Raw genomic sequence first — 10,440 nt, forward strand, 5'->3', positions numbered from 1 at the left:
TGGCAATGACAAAAATGTGTTTGCAGAACGTGTTTTTTGTCTGTACATCTCTAAAGACTTTGCTCTGAGTCTACAAGAAACATAAGCACAGCCTGCAGATGTTTACAGCCAGCAGGATAGACATGCCCTGCCCAGTGTCAACATAGCAGTAGGTGAAGTTGAAAGATAACTTTCAGAAAGATATGTAAACCATAAAAGGCAGGAAATGTATTTGTCGTGTTGAAAGACAAACTTCTGTGTCATTCTGTTCTTTGCTAGAAATGTTTTATTAAACGTTATTAATGGTGCTGTGGTAGAAAAAAAAAAAAAACTTGCATTTCTCTTGGCTAGGATGTTAACATTATTAATTCCGCCAGATGTCATGTTGCTTAACACACTTGTAGTGTATACTTCAAAGGTTTTTAAAACAATTCATAAAAAGCTGCAGTATTTAATAAAACATTTGTCTTCGGGTGTTGCAAGATTTAAAGCTGGTCCATGGCATAAATCAGTTGAGACAACCTTGTTCATGCTAAACCCCTGATATACTGATTTTAAATTTAAAAAACTTTCCCACTCTAGTTTCTGTACTCTACCACATGATTTGTTACGCAGTGTTAATTCTACCTACCAAATCCTCTCAATAAAACCTGAACAAATATATAGTACCACAGAAACATTTCGACAGTGCTTTTTATTAACACATTTTGGGCAGCTGTGCTCAACAGAAAACATTTAATATTTCGCATGACACATTAAGAGGCATTGCATGATATTCATGACGGCATCAACAATAACAAACACTGATGACATTATGATCACTTATTCATTCCAATTCCAATAGGGGTTGTTTTATATTAATTAGTTACATTTAAAATATATATTATATACAAAAGCTAACAATAAGTTGGTGGGGTGGTATAGAAATGTTAGAAGTTGAGCATGTGTGTTTCTGATCCTGAGGTTGGAAAGAGTATGCAGCCCAGCAGAGAGCGTCACTTCCAGACCTTGACGATGCCGTCCCTGGAGGAGGTGACAATGAAGCCCTGGGTGGTCTGGAAGGTGGCGATGTCCGTGATGATGTCATGATGGCCGACGGGGAGGGAGCCGGGCCCCCGGCGGGGAGCGTCCTCCGTGGACCCGCTCTTCTGCTTGCTGTGGATCTCCTGATTGGATGGACACGACTGTCAGTTTCGGGGGGGGGGGGCGCTCACGCGCTACACCGTTCACACACATTAGCTAGACTTCGGATGTTCATGTTCCACAGACGGTATCCCCGGGTACCTGAACAACTTCGGTTCCTTCGATGATCTTGCGGTTGTATAGGACTGAGGGGCAGTGCAGCGAGTCGTTAGCCCCTCCCGCTACGATGTAGGACCTCTCTGGGTATGCCAGATCCCAGAACCTAGAGGAACGAGGTCACACCAGTATAAAACGACCTAGAGCAGCCTCAATCCTGGTCCTCGGTACCCCTGAGGGTGATTGGGAAAGGGCGACCTAGAGGAACACACCGGTATTTGCTCATTGTCCACCTACCTGATTCTCATGTCTGAGCCAGCGGTGAGGAGGAGGGGGTTTCCATCTGCAGGGCTGCAGTAGATGCCATGGACACTGTGTGGAGAGGGCTACAGAGGGGGAGATGGAGAGAAGGGGAGTGAGACACTGTTAAGAGTGTGGATAAGGGTGAAACAGGGATGATTCACCCAAGCCAATGGAATGTGGATGTCTAGACAAGACACTCCCATCACAAACGATCACAGAGTCACAGAGTATCTTGCTCACTGTCTCTTTCGCGTACACACACCCACGCACATGCACACACACACCTGCATCTCAGAGAGGGGGGGGGCAGAACTGGCCCACAAAGTGAACTTCCTGTCCCCAGTCTCCATGTCCCACATAGACACTTCATTGTTGCCTTGCACCGCTGGTAAAAAAAAAAAAAAAAAAAGGTAAAAAAGTAATAGACTTAAACAAAATGATCTCAAAGAATTACTCATGTTGTACTTGTACCGAAACTTAAAAAAGGAAGATCTTTACCTGCGATGACAGATGACTGGTAGACAGGGTGCATGAGCAGCCTTCTGATTCGTGCTCGGGCTGGATGGGAGTGGTTTGAGATGGGCAGCTGGAATCGCATATCCCAGCAGGCCATAGTGCCATTGCTGGTGCCTGGATGTTGAGATGACAGAGTAAACAAAAAGACAAGAATGAGACACTTGTATCTTTGACTCAAAATATATCTTTGTATATATATATATACACACACACACACACCCAGACAGAGCCAGCACTGATGCATGTCCACGGTGAAGGAGGTGATGAGGCCCAGACGCAGATCGTGATGGAGGGTCCAAGCACTGGTGTTGGAGCGGAGGTCCCAGCCAACCAGAGAGCCGTTCACAGTGGCATAAGCTAGCACTGACTGAGCGCCAGAGTTAAAATGGTGAACGTCCACAACAGAGCCGTCCTCTTTCTGGTCCAGGAGCCTGTCGGGGCAACGTGTGTGTGTGTGTGTGTGTGTGTGTGTGTGTGTGTGTGTGTGTGTGTGTGTGTGTAGGAGGGAAAATACAGCGAGAGAGTGTGTGAGACATACGTGCAACATGGAACAGGCAAGCTCATTTACCATGTGACCACACCCACCCCAAATGAAATAGTTTCATCATGACCTTTAATTGTATAGTGTATATATTAATTGTATTTTGTTTAACTACATGCTCTTATGGTTATTCCCTTTGAGACTTATTTAGTTTTCACAATGTATGCTTGATGTTTTGGTTACTCGCAATGTTCGGGGCTATCTTGTTGTTATGATAAGTGACCTATGCACTTTTGTAAAGCTCTCTTTTGGAAGTCGCTTTGGATAAAATGCATGAATGTAAATGTACCTTGACTGAAAAGGTTGAACTTTGGGTGATTTGGGGGGCTTGTTAGCTTCGATGGTTAGCAGCTGGATGGAGCCGTTGTCGGAGGCAACGGCCAGGTAGTGAGAGCCCTGACAGAAGGTGAGTGTCTTCACATTTCCCCCGAGGCGAGAGTATGTCAAAACAGACCTGAGGGGGAAACCACAACATCTGTGACCTTGACCCGACACCGAGACTAACCCTTAACACGGGCTGTAACGATTGTAGTTCTGATTTACTCATTTCAAAGAAGCTGTGGACTACGAGTTCCATATGGCTGATGTGGTGTGTCTGCGTGTGTGTGAGTACCGTGTGGTGGTGGTCTTGCCCTCCATCTTCTGGCTGTCCCACACCTTCACCGTGCCGTCGTTGGAGGCGGTGGCGAAGATGCAGTGCTCGTCAGACACACGGATTCGGTTCACAGCAGCCTTGTGTTCGTGGAGGTGGGCCACCAGGAGCCCTTTAGGGTGCCAGCCTGAATGAGGAACATTTTCGATGAACAAAAAAAATATATCTTCCAACCTAACTTTGTTCTAAACTAGGTTTGAAAACAACGAAAACAAAAACTAATCTGCCGAAATGATTAACCAAACGATTGCAGTACACTCTGAATGTGTGATGAGGTATAACCTAGGGGACACCTAGTCTGGAGAAAGTATTTTTAGACGGGAAGGAACATTTTACCCGGAGGCGGAGGCCTGCTCTCCCACTCTGCGCTCTCCATCATCTTCTTGGCCATGCGCTCGGCGCTACACTGCTCCCGCTTCTGCTGCACCAGCTGCTGCAGCTCCGCCTTGCAGGTGTTCAACCTGCGCTGGTAGGTGGAGCTGCCGGCCACAGACTGCGCCACAGCAATACTAGGGGGCGCTGGACTCTTCCTGCTTTGAGCCGCTGTCCCCTCAGACACCTGTCAGAGAGAGGGATGGACTCCTTTAAAAAGTTACAATAGGTATGTTTATATAAGTGGACAAAAAAAAGCATTTGCCTAAATAAACTTATTGTGTAAGCTAATGAGGCCCTCTGAGACTTGTTTTGCAACCCTAAAAGGTTCAGTGTTAGTGAAATAGCAATTACTTATTTTTAAGCAGCCCGTTACTTTCAAGCTAATTGTCTACAGCGAGGCATGCCTTCCTCAATTTATTTGGAGAAGCAACAGTCAAATTTGAGCTGGAGGAAAGCGCAGAACTTCTGACAAGAATTGGGGACAATGTTTCATATTTGAATGTATTTTTTCATGTTACCTATTGGAGCTTTAAGAGTGTGAAAACTGATCAAAGGGACCAACTAGTGTTCATGCGAAGTGGGTCTTTGATATGAAAGATGGTTCAATGGTTCTTTGGGGTCAGGGCTATCACACCAGTAGAAATGTGTGGGAATGCAGCTGGGTCCAAGGACCATATGGTAACACAGATATCAGTTTCACCCTGCATGGCCAAGCTAAATGACTGATTCAACATGCCAGAACTGAGGGAAGAAAAGCTCCACACAGCCAGCTGCAGGCGTTTTAGAGCTTAGAACACGGGTCAAAAGAGGAATGTAGACTAATCTAAATCAGACCTCAAGTCTACAACGCAAGAAACAAATTCTAATGGTTTCAATGACACACATCCTAAAGTGCACCAACAGGCCGTGGTTACCGTGGCGGGCTGTGGTGAGGCGGGCTCCTGAGAGCCGAACATGCTCTTCCACTCCTCGTTCATGTTGGAATCCTGCTTGGTGTGTTTCCGGGCTGACAGAAAAGACAAGAAATGTTTTTTTGAGTAATAGGACAGGTTTTCCCTTATAAACGATTTAGTGGTTAGTACAAGGTCTTGGGTCTAATTCACTGAGTCTGAGGGAAATCTGAAAGGAGCTTGAAAGGAAACACATGTTTCTAACACACAAAAACACGATGACACTGATGAAGGAGAGCTAAAGATTGAGGGGGTTGTGAACTAGCCAACTGTATAATGCAATGTCTGTTGCAACTTCCAGAACATAAAAATGTTATTTCTGAAATGAAGACATGGTTTTATGGTGCTGGATTCTAAGGCAGCTGGCCCTTTGTAAGTTTGAGTCTGAATTCACATGAAACTCCCAGCAAATCTACATCATATATATATATATATATATATATATAATCTTTCTATTTTTTTTCTCCCCACTATAACTAAAGACGATGCAGAGTCAGCATTCAGAATGCTTCTAGGTCATCCATACTATGGCCAGTGCAGGAGTATCTACAGCCAGACTACTTAAGGGGGGAGTTAAAGAGTCACCAGCAGTCCAACACTCTCGAATGACACTCCCATGCGACTGCAACAAACCAGCTGCAAGACAAACTCAACATTAGGGAAAAGTGTGAAAGGACACGTCAATATTTGGTGTTATTTCCACATCAAACATGCTCATCATTCAGAACCACAGTAATACCAGACACTGAAGGGATGTAGTCTGTGAACAAAGAAAAGGATCAATGATAAAAAATGAATCTTATGTTATGTCTCAGTAAGAATGTGGGGTGCTGGGGGAGATCTAAGATGTGTTGAGGTGGTCTACGTCGTGCGGCCTTACCTCTTTTGTCCTCGGCCTCCTGTTTGGGTTTGACAAGGTCCACCTGGCGTCCAGTGATGCCCAGAGTCCCCAGGTCGATCACCCCGCTCTGGGCGACCTCACCCAGGTGGCCCTGGTCCGACATGTTGGCCTTAGCCTTGTTTGACTTGAGCATAAAATCTTTGAGAGCCAGCAGCTTGTCCTCCTCCGCCTCAGTCATCCCCTGCAGGGTGTCGGGACGGGACGGGACACGAGTAACCATGTCGTCTCCACAAACAGCTCATTGTTAGCCAATCAGCTTTAGTCACTTTTGTCAGATTTCCTCAGTGCTGATTTTAAATGTACATTTCGTACAAACCGTCCGTTACAGTTCCCCTCTAAATAAATCATGAATACACCTCGTATTTTGCCCCTTTATTTACATGACCATGGATTCGGAGTGAGCCCCTTTACCTGTGAGAGCAGCTTCTTGAGCAGCTGGGCGATGGCTGGGTCATCTGGGATGGGGCATTCTGGGATGGAGCCGCTGCGCTTCTTCTGCCTCAGCAGCAGGTGGCGGAAGAGGCTGGAGATATCTTTGGAGCGCAGAGAGTAGTCGAAGATGGAGCGACTCACCGGCTCCTTCAGCACACTCAGCAGGACTATCTCCTTATCAATCTGAAGGGGATCACAGGACAAACAATGACCAGACTGGCTTCGAGGCAGGCTAACGACACAAGGATCAAACAGCAAGTGTGTGGGGTGGACTAGGGGTCAGTTCAGTACCTGGATGATGGGCTGGGTGACGAAGGGGTTGAGGTGGGGCATCAGCTTGCAGTACACATCAGCGATGTTGAGGTGCTGGGCTACCACGGTGATGAAGCCCACGGCTCCGTAGCGGATCCACAAGTTGGGGTGGCACAGGAACGGAGCTGGGGGTGGGGGAGCAGTTTATTCCCAGGTTCAGTGGATGAGAGGGAACGTAAAGGCAGTGCAGAATCATCAAAACGATCACGTCAACGGCAGTTACGTTCACCCTGTCTGATTCGATTCCGGGGACTCTCACCGATGTCGCTGACGAACTCGTAGATGTGAGGCTTCTGCAGCAGGCCCAGCTGGCACATGCAGGTGAGGGCGTTGAGGGCCTTGTAGATGACAAACTCCTCGGCGTCACTCAGGCCCTGCTGGAGGAGGGGCTTCAGGATGGACGAGCTCTGCCAGCCCACGTAGGCCGCCACACCTGGACATGGGAAGGGAGAGGGGTGTCACACATCTGCCACACAGTTCAGTGCCAAAATATAGCTTTGGGCAGCTACAGGTGCTAAGTCCCTCCCCCAGCCCCCCCCCCCCCCCCCCCCACAACACAGAAGGGAACCTGACCGACGATGCTGTCGAAGAACGCGCCCCTCAGGTGCCAGTCGTTCTTGTCGTTGAGGAAGGTGATCATGTGGGAGAGCAGCACGTCGTTGGCCTTCTGCCGGCCGAAGAACACGCAGAGCCGCGTGATGCCGTTCTCCATCAGCGACTGCTTGACGATGTTCTCCGAGTCGCTCAGCAGCGTCACCACCTTCTGCTGCACCATCTCGTGCAGCGCCTGCAGCTCTGAAGGTGGGTCAGGTTGTGGGGGAAATAAAGTACATCAATGTCCCTCCAAAAGAAAAATACATTGATGGTAAACAGGTGAGAATGTTGGAACTCTACCAATAGGGTGTTGGTATTGTAAACAACAGAATTTAATGAGCATCCTGCAACTGAGTTTTTTGTTCATGTACTTACAGCTGAAAAACAGACTCACAATCTGCTACATAAATTAACAACAGACTCGCTGGAACATTCCGGAAAACAATGGTTCATGAAGATGCCTGTAAATCTTGTTATAGGGTCTGTTGCCTGTATGGCTGCTGTTGTTTATTTTCGGAGAGAGCCCTAGCAGCTATGACCCGTAAAACTACCTGAGTCATAGTTCTCGTTGGGGTGAAGGGCTTCCTCTCCGTCCTCCCCGCTCAGGTCGTGTTCTGTGTTCAGGTTGTTCTCCTGGACGAGCTCCAGAAACCGCAACGCTGTCTCTGCTAGGTGGGCTATGTTCTCTGGAGATCGGGAGAGGATGAAGAGTGAAAAAGGGATGGAGAAAGCAGGAGAACTTGCTAATTAGGTTAACTATTCCTTTGAAAAGTAACATGCTGTTTAATGGTTTACAGTCCTCTTCCAGTCTAGCAGGTAACGTACTAATACGGGTCATTATGTTAAACGTTTCCATTCCCTCCCCAAGCACCTGCGTATGCCAATCTGACAATGGTGGCATCATCCTGTGCCAGGTGGGCGATGCCCGGCAGGATGTACTCCGGGTAGATATTGACATCATTGCGGGGCACCTCCTTGACCAGCGCCAGCACCTTGGCCAGGGTGCGCACCGCCTGGGCGCGCACACGCGGCACGCCGTCGTTACAGAAGTGCAGCAGGTAGGGCGTGATGCGGTCCAGGAGGATCTCCACGCTCAGGCGCGGCGCCAGGTGCAGCACCAGCTCCAGCGCCGCCAGCTTGGAGTCGCAGGAGCGCAGCGTCTGCAGACAGGAAGTGATCACCGACACCAGCACCACCAAGCCCTGCTCCTCCCTGGAGCTCACCTCCACGCTGCCCCACTCCTGAGATGCTTTCTCTGCCTTCTCCGGGGAGGAGGGTCCCCCTCCACCACGCAGGTTGTGGAGGATGTTGTCCAGATCCTTCCGGATGACCAGAACACGTTCGTCTGCAGACTGGAAGGTCTCCTTGGCAAACTGGGCCATGTAGGGCTGCAGGAAGGTGTAGAAGATGTCTGGAAAAGCTTTGCCTCTTTGCTGCTTCAGATACTCGTCTGCTGTCAGACGCAACTCTGGCTTGCGCTGCACCATCTGGGCTACCTGTCAGACGAACAGACGAAGGCAGTGTTGCTTAGAAATGACAGATTGTTTTCAATTTGAATTCAAGATACTTAATGGTTGACAATTACCAGATCACGGATGCTTTGGTCCTCAATCTTCATGAGAACATGCTCTGTCTGAAAGTGTCCTTTGCGATACGCCAATAGTTGGGAGAGGTCAAATAATGGAACTCCCTCTGTGAAGAGTTCTGCAATCACACAACCTAAGAACAACAAACATCAGTACAAGGGCTGTGCGACATAATATCCATTCAAATCACATCATTGTTGGATAGCACAACTGTTTCAGAGCAACTTGAATAATTTATTCTACTGATACAGTATGAATCATTTATGGGGATCATTTCCCTCAGAATAAGACTGACATACTGATTGACTCGAGCTTGACACCACAGCTCTGACTCACACCAACATGTCTGACATGTACCTGCAGAAAAGATATCCATGGCCTGTTTGAGCTCCCCCCGTGTCCTCTGGTGGTTGCTGGTAAGGTCCACAAGAGGGGTATTCTGGTCGCTCTCTGTAGCAAACATGCTCCCATCCACAAACCTCTCAGGAGCGATGTAGCACGTCCTTCTCCTGGACGTGTCGAAAAAGTAGTTGAAGTCAGCCGGGTTGTCCTCTGGCAAATACGTGGGCTTGAAGCTTGCAAAGTCAGTGAGCAGGACCCAGTTCCAGCTGGTCACCATCACATTTTCTGTCTTAATGTCCCCGTGGCGGACACCAGCTTTGTGAGCTTGGTCCACAGCTGTGAGGATCTGGAAGGCCAACCAGCGCTTCTCCACGCCATTGAGGAAGGGCCGTGTGCTGATGCGGTCATACAGGTTGTCCCGAACATACTGGCGGAATAAAATGGCCGCCTTCTCTGTGAGAGAAGCCTTCTGGAAGGGCAGGCAATTTTGACAGGAGTGAAGTCTGATTTTCAGCTCTTCCAGCTCCTGTTTATAGCTGGTAAGGGGCAGGGATGGGTCCTGAATGGCGAACACCTTCACCACCACCAGCCCTTCCCTGTGTTTGGCACGAGCTACTTTGAAGAAGCGGGTGCTGCCAAGGCTCTTATCATACTCGTGGTCGTGGATATCGGAGAAATAACTGTCCACCGACAAAATCTGTGAGGGGGCAATGCCTGCTAGTTGATTCCCCATAGCTTCTGCTTGCTTGACCAGAAGTTTTTGTCTGCCTAAACAGTAAAACATTCATCGTTACAGGAAGCTGTTATTTGAAAAAAAAATGACATTCTTTTAATAACCCTTCTTTTTATAATAATGGCTGCCATTCCAAATGAGTAACAGTAAAAACGAAAATGAATAGGTTATAAAATAAGTATTTTAACATTGTATTTATTTGTCATCATATTGCCAGGCTGATCAACTAAGAACAAATAATGATGTAATAAGGAACACGTTAATAGATCGTAGCTTAATGATCTGTTCATCATGTGATTCATGTGGTCGCAATTATCGTGACTCCTTTCACTGTATAAGTTGCATTAGCACTATTATGCTGTAATATTATGTTAAGAAAAACATAGATTCCCGATACAGTGGTCATAATGTACTGATAATGTTAAAATGTGGAATCTTTACCAGACGAACGGATGGTGTTAAAATGTTTGTTGACTTGGATATGTCTTCCTTCTCCTGTTAGCTAACTAGAGCTAGCTAGCTAGTCTGTGCTTCGCTAGCCAGCTAGCTTACTGTATAGAACTGCACACACATCGCTTAAACATCTGATCTAGCTCTTAGTTAAGAAGGCTTACAAACTATTTAATTTGTGTTGTTCTTCTACGGAAAATGTGTTGCTGTGTCTTCTTTTGCATTTCCTTAACTAGCCAGTGAGTTTGTTGTTTTCCCCTACTTCTTCTACGATTTTTTTTTCTTGGAGCTAACAGCTGATACTATGTATCCGGGTTAAAGGTTATTTGTAGTCGCACAACCTCTATTTTTACTCTTAACGGAACTATAATAGCTCAATGTTCATCGACATCACATCTGATAAATTATGAAAAGTTCAATGTGTTTTGAAAACTTTCTGAAGAAAGTACCAATTACCATTTGCATTTCTTATGTAAGGGCAATTAATTTTGTTTATTTTTTAGTATTACACACCATTACCAGTACACACCATTCA

At 47.0% G+C, this 10,440-nt stretch overlaps 1 protein-coding gene across 3 annotated transcripts; it reads right to left on the minus strand.

Moving 5' to 3' along the window:
• Positions 1-658: 658 nt before the first annotated feature.
• Positions 659-10,188, minus strand: pik3r4 (phosphoinositide-3-kinase, regulatory subunit 4). Of its 3 annotated transcripts, none has more exons than XM_084708583.1 (21): positions 10,070-10,188; positions 8,738-9,490; positions 8,380-8,513; positions 7,666-8,290; positions 7,346-7,480; positions 6,774-6,995; positions 6,460-6,633; positions 6,180-6,325; positions 5,868-6,071; positions 5,436-5,637; positions 5,295-5,315; positions 4,520-4,611; positions 3,567-3,789; positions 3,192-3,357; positions 2,868-3,032; positions 2,257-2,468; positions 2,020-2,151; positions 1,806-1,906; positions 1,516-1,604; positions 1,264-1,384; positions 659-1,145 (listed from the first exon to the last, which is right to left on the minus strand). In XM_084708583.1, exons 2-21 carry the CDS (start codon positions 9,453-9,455, stop codon positions 975-977), a joined length of 4,053 nt encoding a protein of 1,350 aa, XP_084564709.1. In that variant the 5' UTR covers positions 9,456-9,490; positions 10,070-10,188; the 3' UTR covers positions 659-974. The 3 variants fall into 3 exon arrangements, with proteins under 3 accessions (XP_084564709.1, XP_084564708.1, XP_084564710.1); XM_084708582.1 differs by having other exon boundaries at positions 9,897-10,188; XM_084708584.1 differs by lacking the exon at positions 5,295-5,315 and having other exon boundaries at positions 9,897-10,188.
• Between the last annotated feature and the right edge of the window lie 252 nt (positions 10,189-10,440).

Source organism: Hypomesus nipponensis, chromosome 2 (assembly GCF_054491055.1).
Source record: "Hypomesus nipponensis isolate SF chromosome 2, ASM5449105v1, whole genome shotgun sequence".
NCBI classification, from domain to species: domain Eukaryota; kingdom Metazoa; phylum Chordata; class Actinopteri; order Osmeriformes; family Osmeridae; genus Hypomesus; species Hypomesus nipponensis.